Raw genomic sequence first — 23,379 nt, forward strand, 5'->3', positions numbered from 1 at the left:
GCCCACAGCCGGCTGCAGCTTCTCCCGGTATAGGTTGGTGGTTTCCGCCTTTCTCCTGCACCTCTGTGTGTAAATGTTTGACTCCTATGCCTAGACACCGGTAGTCCGCTCCCCGACTTGTATATGCTGTGGGAGCCCGTTTGCCCGCAGACGCTGGCCCTTTGGGTCTCTATGCCTTGGCGGTGGCTTTACCCTGTATGGTTGGGCTATTGTCTTCTAACGGGGCTTGTGTGGGATAGGTCCTTAAGTCCAGTCCGTAATCAGTTGATTTGACTTGGCCCTGTCGGTTCAGGGCTTTGTCTGGGTCTGAGTACCCCTCCTGGTGCTCCAGTTTCCAATCGGTTCGGTACCAGCGGGCCACCGCCCGATCCCGGTCCCTACGATTCCACCGGCTGTAATCCCAGCTCCTGCAGGCGGCCACCACCGTCTGCCTCCTTGCCAATAGTTACTGGGCTCCGACCCAGCCACCTAGTAGTCTCTTGGCAGGCCTGGACACAGGACTGCCCGTGAACTTGACTGCTCTCCACCTCCTCTAGACTACTCTGCACTTGTACTTGACTCTTTGTGTGTTTTCCCGCCTCCAGGCCTGTGAACTCCTCGGTGGGCGGAGCCAACCGCCTGGCTTCGCCCCCCCTGGTGTGGACATCAAACCTGGAGGGTGGGGACAAGGTTTTTAGTTTGACTGATGTTACCTAATCGGGAGGGGGGTGTGGTGTTGTGTGTGACTACCTGGGATGACCTGACTAGTCCAGGGCGTCACATTCCCCCTTGGTTTAATGCAGACCGTTCGCGGGCTGCCCGTCCATCACTGGTTTATTTTTACTTTCTGAAAAATAGAAAACGGGAACATAATACAATTATACTATCATTTGTACAAACTTTCAACATTTTTAGCTTTTTGGATCTCCCTTACGGGAGGCACATACTTAAACGTTACGAACGTCAAACACTTTTATTAACATGGGAACCGGGTCCTCAGTCACCCACCCAAACAACCTAGCCTTGATGCTGCCCCTAAGAAGTGGGCAGCACCCCGTTTCCCCAGTCCAGGAACAGGCCCAGGTATGTTTTAACGGGACGGGTGCTGGTTTCACAGTCCTTTCAGAGGCCCCGAGTCCAGGGGACCCCTGACTCGGAGGATGGCCACCGGTTGTAGTGGTGGCGGGCCTCGGCCATCTTTTTCCCGCAGGCCCATCCTCCAGTCTGCCTCTCCGGAGGCGATGAAACCAGACGGCCGATTAAGGGTGGTATTATTTACAAGCCCAATAGTTTTTGGGTGGCCTTCCACTTCTCAGCCTTGTCTTTTGTAAAAACGGGGGCAACAAAAGTCCGAACGGGGATGGGCAGTAAGGGTCCCAACGGGGACTGTGTCACATGGGCAGCCGGATTCCGCTGCCTTACTTTAGATCATCCTCTTCATACTCTTCCTCCACCGTGACTTCAGAGCTGTACGGTGGGGGAGGGGACTGGGAGCGCATCGGACTCTCATGGCGCGCTCTTCTCTGAATACTGAGGGCAAACCAGCCCCTCTGCCCACAATGGCGGGTGTAGCTAACCAGTTCTCCGGGAATCAGGTCACGGCCCGGGTGACCCATAGGCAGGTGTGGGTACACATTCCGACGGGATACGAATACCTCAGCCTCCAGTCCGGGCTCGTAGACAAATCCTCATCCACGGTCGGGGTCAAATCGCCGGACTTGGCCTTCGTACCTCGGGCCCCGCACCCGGTAAGTGGCACTCCGCAAGTTCTCCTTTTCTCTGATGGTATGGGCCAGCACCTCCGCCTTCTTCTTTTCCCGGGCTGCTATCTCCCGGCCCAGCTAGCTAGGCTGCTGCTCTCAGTACGGAGCGTCTGTCTGCTCCCTCTGCGTGTGGGTTGGGCCCAGCCGGTGCTCCCCAGTGCTGGCTACGACCAGCACTCTCAGTTTAGGGGAGCCCCGCTGTGTCGCGGCCTGCGGCGCTGCCATGCAGCAACAACCCTGCGCCGCCTCCGCCGAGGCCTGGGGTTTGGGAGCGGCCAGCTTCACTTGCTGGACGGGCCTTCAAGTGACATCCACCTCCTTCTTGGCCAGGCGGACTGCCGGGGCCAGGACCTTCCAGGGTGCGGCCACTTTCGGGGCTGGTAGGTCCTCTTTAGTAACGGGCACCTTCCATGGTAATGGGATCTTTGTGCGCCGGGCATGCGGCTGTCCGCGGGCTGCCTCCACAGGTGGGTCTTCACAGGCGGACGGGACAGATTCCACCGCCGGTGTTGAGGGCGGCGGACCAAGCATGAAAGCTGCACCGACCGGTACGGGTGGTGGAGGGGGCGACAGGGGAAGTGAGGGCAGACCGGGTCCCTCAGCCGCAGCGGCCGGTCCCTCAGGGACATAGGGGCGTGGGTCACTCACTCGCTCCTCCAACTTCGTCTCCATCTCACGTGCCCGTACGGCCGAGGCTATCTCCCCCATCTCGGCCGCCCATCGCTCCATGAGGTACCTCACCTGCGCTTGCAATCGGCAACTCATCAGGGTCGTCCATGCTTCCACCCACGCCGCCGATCCGGGCGCGGGCTCCGGGAACTCGGGTTCTCCTGACGGGGTGGACATGGTGCTGTTGAGGAGTCCAGGAACCAAACGAGTAGCAGAGTCCTGGCGTCCCTGCCTTTTATCTCCTCAGTCACATGAGGCCAGATCTTCACCCGCCTCCCCTTGGTATTTTCCGAGCACTTCACTTGCTTTTTGCTCCGCTCTCGGGGGGCGGGGATTCAGTTTCGCTCCCTTTTTGTTCAGGGAAGACGGCTCGGGCGGGAACTTTTCGCGCCCAAGATGGCGGATTCTCCAACTTTTCAGCGGGACGCCGCTGGTGACAATCTCAAGGCGCACTTCCACAGGTAAGTGGACAATTCCATCCTGTTCGCAGACGCCAGAAGAGTCGATGTGTACCGCCCCGCGGGCTCGGCTGCGACCGCCGAGCTGCTCAGATCCGTGCTCGTACTGCGGGTGGTGGCTCGAGCCTCTCACGGACCCGGGGGTCACGTCGCTCTGCAAGGGAGTTGGCGCTACATGCGGGGACTTGGGTGAGGAGTTCCACGGCCGGGGCCACGGTGGTTTGGTTTGGATTGTAAGTTCGTGACGCCACCCACGGGTTGTGGTGAATAGATGGACACCACCGCTGCCGTTAACTAGGCCTCCCAGGGACGGTGTTGCGCAGCTTGGTGTTGACCCCTCCGTGGGTAGGGGAGCGATGGTCCCGGGGGCCCGAGGGAGGTGCTGAGGCGGGGGAGCGGGTTGGACGCTGGTGCGGTGCAACACGGTGTGCGGCCCGAAGGCACAGGTGTACTCACTCTGACACAATAAACTCAAGTCTCTGGTAAACCAAACGGAGTGATGAACGGGGCCCGCAGCCGGCTGCAACTTCTCCCAGTATAGGTTGGTGGTTTTCGCCTTTCTCCTGCACCTCTGTGTGTAAATGTTTGACTCCTATGCCTAGACACCGGTAGTCCGCTCCCCGACTTGTATATGCCGTAGGAGCCCGTTTGCCCGAAGACGCTGCCCTTTGGGTCTCTATGCCTTGGCGGTGGCTTTACCCTGTATGCTTGGGCTGTTGTCTTCTAATGGGGCTTGTGTGGGATAGGTCCTTAAGTCCAGTCCGCAATCAGTTGATTTGACTCGGCCCTGTTGGTTCGGGGCTTTCTCTGGGTCTGAGTACCCCTCCTGGTGCTCCAGTTTCCAATCGGTTCCCCGGTTCGGTACCGGCGGGCCACCACCCGACCCCGGTCCCTACGGTTCCACCGGCTGTAATCCCAACTTCTGTAGGCGGCCACCACCGTCTGCCTCCTTGCCAATAGTGACTGGGCTCCGGCCCAGCCACCTGGTAGTCTCTTGGCAGGCCTGGACACAGGACTGCCCGGGACTGCTCTCCACCTCCTCTACACTACTCTGCACTTGTACTTCACTTTTTGTGTGTTTTCCCGCCTCCAGGCCTGTGAACTCCTCGGTTGGCGGAGCAAACCGCCTGGCTCCACCCCCCCTGGTGTGGACATCAAACCTGGAGAGTGGTGACAAGGTTTTTAGTTTGACTGATGTCACCTAATCGGGAAGGAGGGGTGGTGTTGTGTGTGACTACCTGGGACGACCTGACTAGTCCAGGGCGTCACATACTCCTACTCTAGTCTAACTACTGTTTGTCATTGGAGGCCCTTGTGATGGTGACTCCTTGTGTCAAAAGTGACTCAGGCCACAGGGCTGATTCTTGTAAACAATGCACATTGTGCACTGGACAAACCAAGACAGTAGTCTTATCAAACTAATATTTGTCATTTGAGAACCTTGTCATGGGTTGTCCCACATTGTGACTGAGATAGGGGATACATATTTCATAGCAATTTACAATTACTGTTGATGAACAACTGATGGTCCTCTAAAAACTTGAATTGAGGGCCACAACTACTACACTAGTCCTACGTAGATAATGTTTGTCATGGGAGGCTCTTGTCATGGTGTCTTCCTGCATCTATGACACAGCTCCCAGGAGTAATTTTTAGAAATCTGATACACATTCTGCACTGGACCAAGTACTAGAGTATCAACTCAACAAGTCTTCTCTTCTGGGGAATATTGCCAATAAATATCTCTGAGCCATTTGGAGGAGCTTCTCCAACCCATCCTGGAGGGGGGGCACCATATATCCTTTGTCCATTTTTTTGATATATTTGAGCTCATCAAATCCAATTGACTAGTGCAGCTTTATTTTTTCTGTTGGCAGAGTTCAGCCCAACATGAGGTTCGCAGGCTGCAGTCACTGCTTCCTTCTTGTACTCCATCTCGCTTGCACTTCTTCTCTGTAGTCCCTGCCCTTAAATGAGTTAAATCAGCATGTGAGGTCCCAATGATATGAACAAGCGAGGGCACTCTCAAAATTTATAGAGGAGGGCCCTTCCAAACGTATGTTACTGGTCCACCTCAGGAGGACCCTCACCAAAGCAAGGTTTCCTTACACCTTCAGGCAGGGCCGGCCCCAGGTTTTTTGTGAACCCCGGGCAAAAGAGTCTCAGTGGGCCCCATCCACACGCAGACATGCACATACAGATACATACACATACAGGCTTATGTATATACACATATTTAAAGAGAAATTCAGAAAAACACACATAAACAGACATAAATATATACACATTCATATAGACTGACATACATAGATACACATCATACATGCACACATAAACACATTAGAGGTATTATTAATATAAAGAAGCTGGCAGTAGCCTCACTCCCCCGCTTGTCTCCCGTACAGCTACTCCAGGGCATGTGGCTGTGCTGCACCGATTGGTGGCCGTCACTAACAGACATGGCCGCACACAGACACTGCTGTATATACATCACAGGGGAGGCTGGGGACATAAACATTACTGAGAGGCATACACATTACTGAGGAGATGGGCATACAGCAATGGGGGGACATACTGCTCCAGAAGAGGGAAGATACAGCTCTGGGGGGTATACAGCACTGGGGTGGAAGGGACATAGAGCTATGGGAGGTATACAGCACTGGGGTGGACAGGACATACAACTCTGAGGGGTATAGAAGTATGCAGCCCCCACATTCCTCCATATAACATAATGCATCCATATTGCTCCACATAATTTAATGCAGCGCCATAATACTCCATATAATGCACCCGCATATTCCTCCATAGTGTTATGCAGCCTGCATAGTCCTCCATGCAGAATTATGCACCAAACATTCATCCATTTAAAATAATGCACAAAATATTTATCCATATAATATAATGCACCAAATATTCATCCATATAATATAATGGATCCCAGATTGCTCCACATAATATAATGCAGCCCCCATGTAGCAGCACCATGCAGCAGCCCCCACGTAGCAGTCCCCATGTAGCAGCACCATGCAGCAGCCCCCATGTAACACCACCAAGCAGCAGCCCCCATGTAGCAGCACCATGCAGCAGCCCCCATGTAGCAGCCCCCATGTAGCAGCACCATGCAGCAGCCCCCATGTAGCAGCCCCCATGTAGCAGCACCATGTAACAGCCCCCATATTGCAGCCCCCATGTAGAAGCCCCCATGTAGCAGCCCACATGTAGCAGCCCACATGCAGCAGCCCCCATGTAGCAGCACCATGCAGCCCCCATGTAGAAGCACTATGCAGCCCCCCATGTAGAAGCACTATGCAGCCCCCCATGTAGAAGCACTATGCAGCCTATATGTAGAAGCACTATGCAGGCCCCCATGTAGAAGCACTATGCAGCCTATATGTAGAAGCACTATGCAGCCCTATGTAGCAGCACTATGCAGTACCATGCAGCAGCCCCCATGTAGCAGTGCCAAGCAGCAGCCCCCATGTAGCAGTGTCAAGCAGCAGCCCCCATGTAGCAGTGCCAAGCAGCAGCCCCCATGTAGCAGTGCCAAGCAGCAGCCCCCATGTAGCAGTGCCAAGCAGCAGCCCCCATGTAGCAGCACCTTGCAGCAGCCCCTATGTAGCAGTGCCAAGCAGCAGCCCCCATGTAGCAGTGCCAAGCAGCAGCCCCCATGTAGCAGCACTATGCAGCAGCCCCCATGTAGCAGTGCCAAGCAGCAGCCCCCATGTAGCAGTGCCAAGCAGCATCCCCCATGTAGCAGCACCATACAGCAGCCCCCATGTAGCAGTGCCAAGCAGCAGCCCCCATGTAGCAGCATCCATGTAGTAGCCCCCATGTAGCAGCACCATGCAGCAGCCCCCATGCAGCAGCCCCCATGCAGCAGCACCATGTAGTAGCTCCCATGTAGCAGCCTCAATGCAGCAGCTGCAGCCCCCATGCAGCAGTCCCAATGCAGCAGCCCCCATGTAGCAGCCCCATGTAGCAGCACCATGCAGCAGCCCCCATGTAGCAGCACCATGCAGCAGCCCCCATATAGCAGCCCCCATGTAGCAGCCCCTCATGCAGCTGCCCCTCATGCAGCAGCCCCCACAAGCACCCATGTAGCAAGTGTGGCGCCCCTGACCTGGTCAGGCACCACTGAGTACTGCACCCATGCTGGGGACAGTACAATACAGGTAATCCAGAAGGCTGACTGGGGTGTGGAACACAGGCGCATAGTGATCAGGTCTCACACATGTACCCATGAGAGGACCCCTGGGGATCCCAGGAGGGGGCAAGCCTTCACCTTCACTGGAATAGTGGAGGGGGTAGAGTCTCCATCTCCTCTCAAGGGGTGTGGTAAGAGAATCTGGTTGCTAGGTGGCGTAGGCAAGAACAGGAGAGGAGGAGCAGTGAGTCAGTTAGAGCAGAACTCCATAGGGCTCAGTGAGGAGCAGACCTGTGGGGCTGTTGCTGTCTAACAGCGCCCGCGCAGTGGCTACAGACGGGGGAGAACGGTCAACTAGGAGTGCTACCTGAAAGCCAGCTTCAGCTAGGGAGTGCACGGAGTGGGAAGTAAGGAGACTGCTAGAGAGCACCAGGCCCAACCGGGCGGCAGATCCCGAAGCGAGGATAGATTCACCTTTCCCTTCTAAACCTGCCGGTGTGGGGCTCTTAAAGCCCACACCACAACACTACAAAAGCCGCAGCCACGTAACCGCAGTTAGGGCCCATAGGTCATAGGAGGCAAGAGGCTGGAGTGGCCTGGTCCGGGGAACAAGCATACGGCGAACGAAGGGGAGAGAGGCTGCAGCATCTTCCCTGGGTGGCCCCCATAGGGACTCAAAGTCGGGGTCACCCCAAACCACCAAGGGCTAAGGAAGGCGAGTCAGTAGTCACCCTCATAAAGTCAGCCTGAAGGATACCTGGTTCCCATCTGGTTCATCTCAGCTACGCCCGGGTTACTCACCCTGCCACCTGAAGTGAGTAAAAACCCTGAAAGACATCCTGCCTGTGTGGTCATTCTGCGACTTGTGGTACTACAAACCTACACAGGGCCCTGGGGCTTGCCTCACTCTCAGGAGGCTACTACATCTAACTGCACACACCATCAGCCCCAGGCGACCCTCAACCTGAGGTGGCGGTCCCTACTGGCCGCAATACTGAGAGTGGCGTCACGATCAAAACAGAAGATTTCCTACCAGTGACGGAGATCCAGCAACGTGGAGTCCCTGAAGGTAACGCACCGATACCGACACAACACCTGTGGGGCTTCACATCTGGCGTCACGAACAGGATAAGGACTAGACCTGTTCAGACAGGTGACCATGTGCCTGGGCGGTCCGCTTGAAAAATTGGAAGCGCCGCCATATTGCCACCATGAAAAGCGCGCTGAAAAACAACAGCAGCCCGCGCTGGAAGAAGTTACCGCCCACGAAGAGGTGTGGCTACCCAGAGATCCCCTGCAGAGTTCTGACCTTGCCGGCTGTGAAAGCGGAAGCGTCCAGAGACGGCGGAGCAGAAGAGAAGCCAGTAGCGTGCTAGAGGAAATGGAGTCCAGACGTGGATACCCAGAGCCAGGCTCTGCTGCCTGGTGGTGCCGGGAACTTGCCATCTTCTGCGACCGGCTGGAGGCCGGGATTGTGCGACAGCTTAGGGAAGAACGCACGGAGCTCCTGGAGATGGCTGCGGCGGTGCGGACCTACGAGGAGGGAGCCGCGCGACGCATGTCAGACCGAGCGGCGACGGCGCAGACCCCGATGCTGCCACAGATGGGTGAGTCGAGTGATGCCCCGGCCAGCGCAAGTGCCCCGACCCCTGCTGCCACGCCCGCGGTCCCGGAAGAGGCGCCCGGCGCGGCGCCACCGAACCAGGCCGCAGCCACGCTAGGTGCGGCCCGCCAAGCCCAGGCCGCTGCAGCGATGCCTCGCCTGTCCCGCCGGGCTCCGACCACCACGGCAGTGCTCATCCGTGCTGCAGGTGTGACGCTGACCCAGGCTGCCACCCTGCTGAACCCGGTCCGCCAAGACCCCAACGCAGCAGCGACGCTCGTCCGCGCCGCAAGTGATATGCTGAACCAGGCCGCAGCCCCGCCGGGTGCGGCCCGCCAAGCTCCGATCACTGCAGCGACGCCCGACTCAGCCTGCACGGACCCCATCGAGGCTGCGACGCCAAGTGAGACCGCGGCTGCAGTGTCCAGTCCGGCCCGCCAGGAACCGGCCGCGACAGAAACGCCAATCCAGGCCGCCGCCATACAGGGCGCGGCCCGCCAAGACCAGGCCGCCGCCATGCCAGGCGCGGCCCGCCAAGACCAGGCCGCCGCCATGCCAGGCGCGGCCCGCCAAGAAGAGAAGACTACCTCATCATTTTCCCCGGCCTGCAAGGCCAGAGCAGACACCGCTCCCCAGTCCAGAGAGGTCCCTGCCAGGAAGACCCTGATAGGAGAGGACCCCGAATACTGGAAGCTGAAGGCTGATCTGGAGGCCCAGTTTCCACAAGAGATGGTGGATCGGTATTTGCTCCCTCCGTATACCCCCAAGGAGATTCCGGCAACCCCTGCAGCTGCGTCAGAGAGTCCACCGCCCAGACCAGCTGAAGAGAGCCCATCCCCAGCACTGCCACCAAAGGAGTGCAGCGAAGAACTAAGGGGGAGAGGAGGCCAGGAAGCTGAGGAGCTGACTCCGGAGCCAACCGCAGCAGACCCCTACCCAGAGCCGGAGATGCTGCCCTATTCCCGCTGGGAGGAGGAAGACTTGACACCGTCAGCAGATGAAGATCAACCTAAAGACCTCACCTGGAAGCCTGCAAGCATGAATCCAGCCCGCAAGACAAGGCGCAGCAGAGCAAAGTATCCTCCAACACCACAGTCTCCAGAGCAGAGGGAAGTCACGGTCAGAGACCTGGAGGAGAAAAGGTGCCTAAGAAGGTCCCAAGCCCAGGCTAGAGGACCCCTTTACAGAGGAATAGTAGAAGACTTCAACCTGAAAAGCGGATACGGCTTCATTGTAGTAAAAGGAATAAAAGAGGGCATATTTGTAAATCGAAGAGATGTTCAAGCCCACCTGCCCAGAGGACATTCAGGCAGAAATTTGAAGGTTGGGGACTTAGTACAGTTCACCTTACATCAAGGAGAAAGGGGCTACTATGCCTTAGACGTAGCACCATGTCCAAGACAAGAAAGACAAGAAAGACAAGAAAGACAAGAAAGACAAGAAAGAAAAGACAGAGATAAAGAAACAGATACAGAAAAAGAAACAGACGAAGACCAAGAAAGGAAAGATAAAGATCCTACAGATGCAACAACCACAGACAAAGATCCTACAGATGAGACAACCACGGACGACGACGGAGAGCAAGAAAGTCACAGGTGCCAGTGCCCAACGTGCCCACGCCCTAGTGAACAAGAGGAGTAAAGTAAAGGAAAGTAAGAAGTTACTGTTTGACCAGTTTTGACAAGTTTTGTTTGCAACGTTTAAGAAATGCGCCCACAAAAACTATTGTGAGAAATAAACTTTAAGGCTATGAACTTGCTATAGCCACAAACTCTCGCAGTGTAAATAGTTACACCAGTGGCACCACCACCAGGGCCAGCCTGTTTAGGGGCTTGGCTCGTCTGCAACCAGGGGGGCCCGTCCGTAGAAAAGGGCCTTGGCTCACCTGCGACCAGAGAGCACGCCTGTTTATGGGGCCTTGGCTCACCACCACAAAGAGGGTACCTGGTCAGCACCAACTGTGGAGGCCGCCTCTGAATCCTGCCAGAAGAGGCTGACGGCGCGGATCCACCAGGCCAGGTATACCCTGAAACCACCAGCCCATGAAAGCCGCCTCTACATCCTGCCAGAAGTGGCTGAAGTCGCGGCCAACGGGAGAGGAAGATTGGAGGAAAGGTCTGGGGAAGTAGATGGCCCAGATCTGGTTACCAAAAGGACCGGTGACCTGCCTCCTGAGAGGGTTTTGGGTGGGTTAACGGACTTGTGGGTGGAGGGAGGTGATGTCTGATACCTGGTGGTTTTAAAAATGTTTTACATGTTTTAATGTTTTATGCATTTTAAAATGTTGTCTTGCAGCCCGAGGACGTGCTGGTGATAACTAAGGGGGAATGTGGCGCCCCTGACCTGGTCAGGCACCACTGAGTACTGCACCCATGCTGGGGACAGTACAATACAGGTAATCCAGAAGGCTGACTGGGGTGTGGAACACAGGCGCATAGTGATCAGGTCTCACACATGTACCCATGAGAGGACCCCTGGGGATCCCAGGAGGGGGCAAGCCTTCACCTTCACTGGAATAGTGGAGGGGGTAGAGTCTCCATCTCCTCTCAAGGGGTGTGGTAAGAGAATCTGGTTGCTAGGTGGCGTAGGCAAGAACAGGAGAGGAGGAGCAGTGAGTCAGTTAGAGCAGAACTCCATAGGGCTCAGTGAGGAGCAGACCTGTGGGGCTGTTGCTGTCTAACAGCGCCCGCGCAGTGGCTACAGACGGGGGAGAACGGTCAACTAGGAGTGCTACCTGAAAGCCAGCTTCAGCTAGGGAGTGCACGGAGTGGGAAGTAAGGAGACTGCTAGAGAGCACCAGGCCCAACCGGGCGGCAGATCCCGAAGCGAGGATAGATTCACCTTTCCCTGCTAAACCTGCCGGTGTGGGGCTCTTAAAGCCCACACCACAACACTACAAAAGCCGCAGCCACGTAACCGCAGTTAGGGCCCATAGGTCATAGGAGGCAAGAGGCTGGAGTGGCCTGGTCCGGGGAACAAGCATACGGCGAACGAAGGGGAGAGAGGCTGCAGCATCTTCCCTGGGTGGCCCCCATAGGGACTCAAAGTCGGGGTCACCCCAAACCACCAAGGGCTAAGGAAGGCGAGTCAGTAGTCACCCTCATAAAGTCAGCCTGAAGGATACCTGGTTCCCATCTGGTTCATCTCAGCTACGCCCGGGTTACTCACCCTGCCACCTGAAGTGAGTAAAAACCCTGAAAGACATCCTGCCTGTGTGGTCATTCTGCGACTTGTGGTACTACAAACCTACACAGGGCCCTGGGGCTTGCCTCACTCTCAGGAGGCTACTACATCTAACTGCACACACCATCAGCCCCAGGCGACCCTCAACCTGCAGTGGCGGTCCCTACTGGCCGCAATACTGAGAGTGGCGTCACGATCAAAACAGAAGATTTCCTACCAGTGACGGAGATCCAGCAACGTGGAGTCCCTGAAGGTAACGCACCGATACCGACACAACACCTGTGGGGCTTCACACAAGCACCATGCAGCAGCCCTCTTGTAGCAGCCCCCATGTAGCAGCACTATGCAGCCCCCTGTTACGTCCGGGTGATGGAAGCACTGGACCGTACACTGATTTCCCCTGAGAAGGCAGCCAAGCTGGTCACCCCGCCAGAGGGTCCTGATGCACGGCAGCCGGAGCACTATAGGTAGCTGGACAGTCCGTAGAGAAGCAGGAAAGGTGGATGATGCTGAACCCACGGAGTTCTGGACGGTAGTCCGGGTGACGAGGCTCAGGGTCCAAGGCCGGGATATAGAATCAGGCGGGATCCGGAACCTGCTGAGCGATGGAACGGGTCACCGAACGGAGCCAGAGACTGGAGACTGGCGGAGCTGCAGAGGTGGAGGGACATCCGCCGAAGTCACCGTCAGGGTCCACGGATGGACTTGGTTCGGAGCGACTGGCGTGGCAGGATAGGCTCTACGAGACAGGACAGGGTTAATACAAGGCAAAGCACAGGGCAAAGCAATACGGGGACCTGAACACTAGCTTGCTAAACACGTAGAACAGGCCCCGCCCACCAGGAAAGAGAAACCTTATATACCCTGTACCTGTCTATGCAATATCCTGTTTCTGGGTGCTGGCCCTTTAAGAAAGGGTCAATGACCACGCGCGCGCCCTAATGCGCATGCGCGAGGCCCATGTGCCAGAAGCCAGTCCAGGAAGCGGTGAGGAGGAAACAGGAGCGCCCGGCTGGGAGTCCCATGTCGCAGAGGAGCGCCGGGAGCGGGGAGCTGGACGCATGGAGGCCGCAGGCGGGGAAGAGGAGACCGGAACCGGAGTGGTAAGCAGGGGACGCCGCCGGGGAGCGGGGAGCGGGCCACGGGAACCGGAGGACGGGATCAGGGGACCGGGAAGCGTGACACCCCCATGTAGCAGCACTATGCAGCCCCCCATGTAGCAGCACCATGCACCCCCATGTAGCAGCACCATGCAGCCCCCCATGTAGAAGCACTACACAGCCCCCCATGTAGAAGCACTATGCAGCCCCCATGTAGAAGCACTATGCAGCCCCCCATGAGAAGCACTATGCAGCCCCATGTAGCAGTAGCAGCACTATGCCACCTTATGTAGCAGCACTATGCCGCACCATGTAGCAGCACTATGCCGCACCATGTAGCAGCACTATGCAGCTCCATGTAGCGGCACTATGCAGCTCCATGTAGCAGCACTATGCAGTCCCATTTAGCAGCACTATGCCATCCCATGTAGCAGCATTATGTAGCCCCATAGTCGTCTGGCCACCGTGATCAATACATACTCACTTCCTCCTCGTTCCCCCGCTGCTCCGCTTTCCTCAGCGCGTCCACTGTTCTGCTGCTCTGACAGCTCAGGACACAGGCACACACAGTAATGATGTCATTGTGCTCCTTTGTATGAGGAGAATGAAAACAGAGAGTGCGCGCCGCTCCCTCTATCATCATTGCTTTCAATTATATCGGCCGATACAATTTAAAGTGCGATCCTCAGCGGGGGGTGGGGGCCTGCAGGAGGTGAGGGAGGCCGGTGCAGCGCTGGCATTGGGCCTCTCCTCTCTGACTCATGGGCTCCAAAGCAGCTGCGTGGCCTGCCGCCATTGCTGGTACGCCATTCCGTCGTCTGCGAGTGGGCCCTCTCGGTGGTCCAGGGTCCCGGCACCTGCCCAGGTGTGCCGGGTGTTGAAGCCGGCCGTGCCTTCAGGCCCTCTGCAAATATGAATTTAGGGCCTCAGGCTATGTGCGCAAATCTGCGTTCTGTCGTAACAAATATTCTGCAGCGTTTTGCCACTGCATGTGTGTTTCAAAACGCAGCCGAAACATTGCGTTTTGGAATGCAGAATGGATGCAGAATTCATGCGTTCTTGATGCTTTCTCTTCCATAGACAGAGTGGAAAGAGCATCCAAAACGCACAAAAGAAGTGACATGTTGCTTTTTAGAATGAAGTGTTGTGGTCAAAAATTTGACATGCGTTTACGCTGCGTTTTAAAACGTAACATGCGCATGGAATTTACTAAATTCTCATAGACTTTGCTGGGGACACAGAATGCATGCATTTACGCTGCAGTTTAAAACGCTGTGTAAACGCATGCAAAACGCACACGTGCGTACACAGAATCAGAATGACATGGAGGAGGAGGAGGGTAAAGCCCAACACTACAATGGACACATTGTAAACTGTTATGGAATATGTATTCCATTATCTGAGTCTCAATGAGGGAGGGACCCCCCAAATGTATAAGTAACAGCAGTCCCTCCAAAACATATGTTACGAGATCATTAGAGGCCCCTCAGGTCAAAGATCAACATACCAACGGGCAAATTCTAGCTGACTTGTTGCTGGGGAATAGCTAACTAGTAATTATTGACATAGGGACATACAAAATGTATGTCAAGGCGCTCCCAATTGTAAAAGTAAAAAACAAAAAAAAAAAAGTCATAACACTACATGTGAACAAACGCTAAAAGGGATATTTTTTTTCTCCAGTTTATTTAGCCTTATATACAACTGATTATGCAGGAAAAATGTTTCTTAACCTTTTTGGTCTGTAAAATGCAATTTAGGTTAGGTTTGGTAGGTGTTCTTGTGCATCTGTAAAGTGGTGGAATACTGTGACATCCTTACGCCCAGAAACCATGTGAGTCGGCAATGCATGCAGGCATATGCTCCAGGCTCTCCCCATTCAGTTTCATCACTTTCCCATCCATTTCAGCCTTTTCCTCAGGCTCCCAGACCTCTTTGTAGGGTCTAACAGAAAATTACTCACATTTCCCATTGACTTGCATTGTACTCGCTATTCGGAAGGAATATGCGAGTATTACAAAGTACTAGTTAAGAGTATAGCGATTACGAATATTACGGTACTCGCTCATCTCTACTTACAAGCTCAATAGAAAAGAGCTTGTTAGCAATGCACATCTTCTGTCGAGCAGGTGGTTAATATCAGAGGCAATAAGCTGTAAAGAAAATTGTTAATTATCTCAAGAATAGCTACAAAATTTAACAAGCAGGAAAACTGCAAAAGTACTTTTACTTAGAAGCACTATCCATTTACAAAGATGTGAATAACCAAAATCGGCTCCTAAAAATGGTTGTTGGCCAGTAGAAGCGGAGGGGCGGAGATGAGCGGGACGTAACATCCCGCCCACCTTCTTCCTTCCGCATTGCCGGTGGACGCAGGTAAGGAGATGTGTGGTGCCGCAGGAGCGACAAACAACATCGTACCTGCAGCTGGAGCGACATTATGAAAATGAACGACGTGACACAGATCAGCGATTTTTGACTGTTTTGCACTCGTTCATCGTTGCACCTAGGATTTTCACATTGCGATGTCGCTACCGGCGCCGGATGTGCGTCACAACAACCGTGACCCCGACGATATTTCGGTAGCGATTTCGCAATGTGTAAAGTACCCCTTATTATTTGGGGGTTCATCACTGGATCGAAGCTTTGGTCCACTAAATGATAATGGACAATTGTAACATTGTTGCAAATGTCAATTTCTTTTTTTTCTTATGTTTTCTGAAAATTTGGCAGGTATGGGATACGTTGATTCAGCAAGTTGATATACCAGCAGATAAAGCATTTTCTCGGTACCAAAATGTATTTGAGGCCATTCCGCTAAAAGACAAGGAACAGTAAGTATTTATTTAATTGTTACTATTCCATTCATTCACCAAGGTTTTATAACTCCTAATTTAATTTATTTTAACTTGCTTAATAAAGTGCAAGCGCCACTCTTGACCATGTATCTAACAAGTTAATACAATAATGGATGTACCAATAAGTCCATTTATAAACAGGTTACGTAGATGCAACAGCGCAGAGAAGGATGACTCAGTGGTAACAACAGATATTTTACACAAACCTATAGGTAGTGCCTTGAGTATTGAGATCAGGGAATGGCACAGGTGGTGGTAATAAAACAGATGATATTACAATAAGAAATTCAGCGATGCATACAGTCATAAAGAAAAAAGGTTAACATTAATAGGGGTGCCCAAACTTTTTCATATAACAATTTGGGTTTTTGCAACAGCTATTTCAGTTTCATATATCTAATAAATGATGGACTCCGTAATATTTCTGGATTGAACTGAGGTTTATTGTACTAACAGAAAATGTGCAATCCGCATTTAAACAAAATTTGACAGGTGCAAAAGTATGGGCACTCTTATCAATTTCTTGATTTGAACACTCCTAACTACTTTTTACTGACTTACTGAAGCATTAAATTGGTTTTGTAACCTCATTGAGCTTTGAACTTCATAGGCAGGTGTATCCAATCATGAGAAAAGGTATTTAAGGTGGCCACTTGCAAGTTGTTCTCCTATTTGAATCTCCGATGAAGAGTGGCATCATGGGCTCCTCAAAACAACTCTCAAATGATCTGAAAACAAAGATTATTCAACATAGTTGTTCAGGGGAAGGATACAAAAAGTTGTCTCAGGGATTTAAACTGTCAGTTTCCACTGTGAGGAACATAGTAAGGAAATGGAAGAACACAGGTACAGTTCTTGTTAAGCCCAGAAGTGGCAGGCCAAGAAAAATATCAGAAAGGCAGAGAAGAATGGTGAGAACAGTCAAGGACAATCCACAGACCACCTCCAAAGACCTGCAGCATTATCTTGCTGCAGATGGTGTCAATGTGCATCGGTCAACAATACAGCGCACGTTGCACAGGGAGAAGCTGTATGGGAGAGTGATGCAAAAGAAGCCGTTTCTGCAAGCACGCCACAAACAGAGTCGCCTGAGGTATGCAAAAGCACATTTGGACAAGCCAGTTACATTTTGGAAGAAGGTCCTGTGGACTGATGAAACAAAGATTGAGTTGTTTGGTCATACAAAAAGGCGTTATGCATGGAGGCAAAAAAACACGACATTCCAAGAAAGGCACTTGCTTCCCACAGTAATATTTGGTGGAGGTTCCATCATGCTTTGGGGCTGTGTGGCCAATGCCGGCACCGGGAATCTTGTTAAAGTTGAGGGTCGCATTGATTCAACTCAGTATCAGCAGATTCTTGACAATAATGTGCAAGAATCAGTGACGAAGTTGAAGTTACGCAGGGGATGGATATTTCAGCAAGACAATGATCCAAAACACCGCTCCAAATCTACTCAGGCATTCATGCAGAGGAACATTTTCAATATTCTGGAATGGCCATCCCACTCCCCAGACCTGAATATCATTGAAAATCTGTGGGATGATTTGAAGCGTGCGGTCCATGCTCGGCGACAATCAAACTTAACTGAACTGGAATTGTTTTGTAAACAGGAATGGTCAAATATACCTTCATCCAGGATCCAGGAACTCATTAAAAGCTACAGGAAGCGATTAGAGGCTGTAATTTTTGCAAAATGTGGATCTACAAAATATTAATGTTACTTTTATGTTGAGGTGCCCATACTTTTGCACCGGTCAAATTTTGTTTAAATGCGGATTGCACATTTTCTGTTAGTACAATAAACCTCATTTCAATCCAGAAATATTACTCAGTCCATCAGTTATTAGCTATATGAAACTGAAATAGCTGTTGCAAAAACCCAAATTGTTATAAAGAAAAATGGTTAACATTAATAGGGGTGCCCAAACTTTTTCATATGACTGTATATACAGGTTATAAACACAATATTGTTTTTACGCTATTACTTCTACCACTAAATAACAGGCACAGTCAACGTTATCTTAATCCTTTCTCTCTACCAGGAAAGCGTCAGCATCACTCTTCTTTCCGTTGATGTCATCAACTATCTAAGTAACATGGAAAAGCCCACAGGCCCCAGTGGGAGTCAGTGACACTACCCACTAGGTGGCAAGCACAATTTTTTTTACTCTTAACACTCTGTATACAGACTGCTTCTGTTCCCTGAAACGTAACCCTCAGTCCCCACCTAGTCTTGTTCATCTGTGCAGGAAGCAACAGGTCAGCTCACTCATGTCTTCTCCGGAATCTAGTATCACAAGAGTCTTCTCCTAGCAGTGATGGCTATAGGCCCACTTTGCTGTCCACATGACCTTCATGTTACAGGTTCTGGCACCGACAACCCCCCTTAAGCCTTTTATAATTAGTAACTGCACCACGACTGTCACCTGACCTTTCACCTTTTCCAATCTCTTCCTCTCCGGAACATACACTGAGCTTTCCAGTTCCCATTGACAAATCACTCTCCTTATACTTTTTGGCCAGCAGATGGCGGTGACTTGTAGAACTCTGTTGTGCACAAACTTCATTCTCTTAAGGCCCCGTTACATGCAACGACGTATCTAACGATATATCGCCGGGGTCACGATTCCGTGACGCATATCCGGCACCGTTAGTGACGTTGTTGCGTGTGATACCAACGAGCGGCCGTTAACGATGGAAAATGCTCACCAAATCGTCCATCGACACGTTATTCATTTTTAAAAAATCATTGATTGTTGTGGACGCAGGTTGTTTGTCGTTCCCGGGGCAACACATCGCTATGTGTGACACCTCGGGAACGATGAATTGCAGCTTACATGCGGCCGCCGGCAATGACGAAGGAAGGAGGTGGGCGGGATGTTACGGCCGCTCATCTCCGCCCCTCCGCTTCTATTGGGCGGCCGCTTAGTGACGCCGCTGTGACGCCGCACGAACCTCCCCCTTAAAAAGGAGGCGGTTCGCTGGCCACAGCGACGTCGCTAGGCAGGTAAGTTCATGTGACTCCTCCTAACGATATTGTGCGCCACGGGCAGCGATTTGCCCGTGACGCACAAACGACGGGGGCGGGTACGCTCGCTAGCGATATCGCTGCATGTAAAGCCCCTTTTAAACATTGTCAGCAATGGGTTATTAACAATTAGAGCAGAATTTGCCAGGATCAGCACTAAGTATAAACTCTGTTCTCCGCTTCCCACTTCATTCATTAAATGCTACATAACTGGACAAACTGGACACCGAATGCAAAAACACATTGTGTTCTTACTATTGTTCTTTTACCATGTTGATAAAAATATTTAAATTTGTGTACTTTCCGAAACAAAATGTACATAACAATCACCTATTCTTCTCTTCCAGTATCACAGATATACCGAGCAAAATTCAGCTGTCTGTTCCAGAAATGGTTGGATTCATTCAGTCAATTGTTATGTTTCAGCAATTGAAAGAAAAAGATGTGACCAGAGCAGAGCGACTTCTAACACATACTGAAAAAAGGTGCAAAATACAATGAATACAATGTATTCACCATACTAAAAGAGGGTAAAATAGTGGACTCTCACAAATGTTCCCGATGGCACAAGTTTCAGGGACTTGCGACTATAAGCTGCGGCCACCACCAGTGGGCTCTTATATACCCTATTCTAACATGCTGTATATAAGAGTCCAGGCCGCTGTGTAGATCATAAAAATCCCTTTGTAATACTCACCTGAGGGGCGGGGAGGTGCAGATTGGTCGGATGGGTGTCTCCGTTCTCCGGTGCAGGTGCCTCCTCTTTCGGCCATCTTTTTCCTCCTTTTTCTGAAGCCTGGGTACATGATGCATGCTACGTCATCTACACTAGCCGGCATTGAGGTCCCGTGCATGCGCACTACAATACTTTGATCTGCCCTGCTCAGATTAAAATACAGAGGTCAAGGAAGAAAACACTTATCCTGAATTTTGTCATGGATTAGACTTAGGGGTACTTTGCACGTTGCGACATCGCAAGACGGTGCTGCGATGTCGAGTGCGATAGTCCCCGCCCCCGTCGCAGCAGCGATATCTTGTGATTGCTGGCGTAGAGAACATTATCGCTACGCCAGCTTCACATGCACTCACCTGCCCTGCGACGTCCCTCTGGCCGGCGATCCGCCTCCTTCCTAAGGGGGCGGGTCGTGCGGCGTCACAGCGACGTCACACGGCAGGCGGCCAATAGCAGCGGAGGGGCGGAGATGTAAACATCCCGCCCACCTCCTTCCTTCCGCATTGCAGCCGGGACCCAGGTAGGAGATGTTCCTCGCTCCTGCGGCTTCACACACAGCGATGTGTGCGGCCGCAGGAACGAGAAACAACATCGTACCTGTCGCTGCACAGGCATTTTGGAAATGTCGGACCCTACACCAATGATACGATAACAACACTTTTGCACTCATTAATTGTATCAAAAAGGATTTGCACACTACGATATCGACTGCGACGCCGGATGTGCGTCACTTTCGATTTGACCCCACCGACATCGCACCTGCGATGTCGTAGTGTGCAAAGCCCGCCTTAGAGAGGTGTACAGATACAAAAAAAATATATATTTAAAGGGACTGACCTAAGGTCAGACATCAATGTGAGATCAATAGGGGATGGGATGGGGGTGTGGGATTCCAACACATTGCCTGTCCCCAACTGATCAGCTGATATCTGCCAAGGAAGAGGTCTATGTAATGTATGGGGTTAATGGGGTTAGTGGGGCACTACAGCTCTTAACATTGTTCAGTAGTAATGATGGGCAGACCCGAAATGTAAAAGTCCGGATACACGTTGTATCAAACGTACCCGAGTGCCGGACCCAGGATTTTGGGTATTGATCTGGATCCGGCAATTGGGAAATAAAAAAAAAAAAAGGAAAAATAAAGAAAATAAGAATTAAGCAAGCACTTCATACTTACTGAGGCTCCAGCGTGGCTGTAACTGCTCCCGAGGCCGCTTATTCACTTCCGAGGCCGCTCATTTACCTTCATTGAATATACGCTGCTTTCCCTGCCCACCGGCGTACGTGATTGGTTGTAGTCAGACGCACCCCCAGCCTGTGTGACAGCGTATGACTGCAACCAATCACACGCGCTGTCTGTGGGTCTATTGTATAGTAAAAATAAATAAAACATTTGTTTATTTATATATTTTTTAAAAAATAGTCGTATGTGTTTCCTCTTATTTTGATACACAGCCACGATAAGCGCATGACTGGGGCTGCAGCCTGTAGCCATATACTTTATTTGTGCTGGGTATCATAATATGGAGGGCCCTTATGCCATAAAAAGCTGTAGTGCTCAAATTTAGCTTGGGGGGAACCAGTTTTTCTGCAGGCAGAAAAAATACTACAAAGACACCACGTCTGAACATAGCATAAGGCCCTGTGCACACGCTGCGGTTTTTGCAGTGGTTTTGCTGCATGTTTTGCTGAAGAAAATGTTTATAACCTTGCTGCAGTCCTTCCCCAGTAAAACCTATGGTAAAAAAAAAAAATGCTGTGCACACACTGCGTTTATTTTCACCAACAAGTTTTACTGCATGTTTTCTGCAGCAAAAAGAATTGCATGTCATTTCTTTTCCGCAGGTACCTGCAGTTTTTGCCATGCGGTTTGCCACTTTTTTTTACCGCGGGTGCGGTAATCTTTTAGAGCCTGCAGAATTTTCTTTAGAAAATTCCATTTTCTAGTGCGCACAGAGCCTTAGGCTATGTGTCCACGCTGCGGAAAATGCGCGGATTTTGCCGCGGATTTCCCGAAAATCCGCAGCTCAGGCACTTCCCAGCCATTTCTATGGCATTTTGGAAATGCTGTGCCCATGCTGCGGATTTTTCTGCAGCGGATTTCGTGCGGATTTTGATCCGGAAAAATCTGCAACATGTCAATTATTGTTGCGGATTTTCATCCGGATTTTGGCTTTAAAATTGGGAAAAAAAAAAAACTGCACCAAAATCCGCATCAAATCCGCGGCAATTCTGCGGTAAATCCGCGGCAAATCCGCACCTTTGAAAAGGTGCGGATTTTGCGGGAAAGCCGCGGATTTTGATGCAGAAAAATCCGCAGCTACATTCTCCCGTGGACACATAGCCTTAAAGTGTAAAGTTGTGAAGCACATAAATCTAGTAAAGATTTTTGCATAACTCTGATATTTCTGAATTTACCTTTTTATTACAGGTTCCGAGAGATATTAGGAGAAGAGGCTGATTCTGCCCGAATGAACGTGCACATGAAACATTTCTGTGTCCTTGCCTGCAAGCATTAATGTGGAGACCTGTTAAATCCAAATATTTTGAATATATATATATATATATATATGTTAATCTTCTTAAACTGCTTACCAATGTAATGTCATAGTCGTGCATACATAAAGTATTTTTGCAACTCTTGAATACCAAAATCTTCTCGCCACATCATCTTACCATGGAACTTTTTTTTGTACATTAGGATTCTGGTAAATTTTTATGTTGATATGTTTAGAATTTATCAAAATTAAAAAAATACACATTCTGTACATTTCAAACTCAGTATTTTTACCCTCGCAACAGTGATAGGTAAGCAAAAAAAATTACCGTAATGCTTTTTTATTTTATTTTTTGAAATGTCAAAGAAACAGTCAAAAATTTGTTTTAAATTATTATAATAGTTAGATTAACCACTTAATAAACAAAACATATACATTAGGGAAAAAAAGTATTTAGCCAGCCACCAATTGTGCAATTCTCCCACTTATAAAGATGAGATTTACCTGTAATTGACATCATAGGGGACCACAACTATGCGAGACAAAATGAGAACACAAATCCAGAAAATCACCTTGTCTGATTTGATAAGATTTTTTTTTTTTTTTTTTTTTTTTTTAAATTCTGGTGGAAATAAGTATATAGTCATCTAAAAACATGCAAGATTTCTGGCTCTCACAGACCTGTAGCTTTTTCTTTAAGAGGCTCCTCTGTCCACCACTCATTACCTGTAGTAATGGCACCTGTTCCAACTTGTTATCAGTATAAAAGACACCTGTCCACAACCTCAAACAGTCACACTCCAAACTCCACTATGGTGAAGACCAAAGAGCTGTTAAAAGACAATAGAACCATAATTATAGCCCTGCACCAGGCTGGGAAGACTGAAATTGCAATAGGCAAGCAGTTTGGTGTGATGAAATCAACTGTGGGAGCAATAATAAGAAAATTGAAGACATACAAGACCACTGATAATCTCCCTCGATCTGGGGCTCTATGCAAGATCTCACCCCGAGGGGGCCAAAATGAGCACAAGAATGGTGAGCAAAAATCCCAGAACCACATGGGGGGGACCTAGTGAATGACCTGCATAGAGCTGGGACCACCATAACAAAGGCTATGATCAGTAACACACTATGCCACCAGGGACTCAGATCCTGTAGTGCTAGACGTGTTCCCCTGCTTAAACCAGTACATGTCCGGGCCCATATGAAGTTTGCAAGAGAGCATTTGGATTATGCAGAAGAGTATTGGGAGAATGTCATATGGTCTGATGAAACCAAAGTAGAACTGTTTGGTAGAAACACAACTTGTCGTATTTGGAGAAGACAGAATGCTGAGTTGCATCCAAAGAACACCATA

General features: G+C 50.9%; 1 protein-coding gene across 1 annotated transcript in view; it reads left to right on the forward strand.

The window, feature by feature from the left end:
- The window catches only part of LOC142245932 (sterol 4-C-methyltransferase strm-1-like), a 164,807-nt gene extending 142,516 nt beyond the window's left edge, over positions 1-22,291 (forward strand). The window contains exons 5-7 of the mRNA XM_075318940.1: positions 15,633-15,733; positions 19,136-19,273; positions 21,953-22,291. Of these exons, the coding sequence (XP_075175055.1) occupies positions 15,633-15,733; positions 19,136-19,273; positions 21,953-22,040 (327 nt within the window). The 3' untranslated portion in view covers positions 22,041-22,291. The remainder of the gene's footprint in view (positions 1-15,632; positions 15,734-19,135; positions 19,274-21,952) is intronic.
- The last annotated feature ends 1,088 nt before the right edge of the window (positions 22,292-23,379 follow it).

The sequence above is a fragment of the Anomaloglossus baeobatrachus genome, chromosome 7 (assembly GCF_048569485.1).
Source record: "Anomaloglossus baeobatrachus isolate aAnoBae1 chromosome 7, aAnoBae1.hap1, whole genome shotgun sequence".
Lineage (NCBI taxonomy): Eukaryota > Metazoa > Chordata > Amphibia > Anura > Aromobatidae > Anomaloglossus > Anomaloglossus baeobatrachus.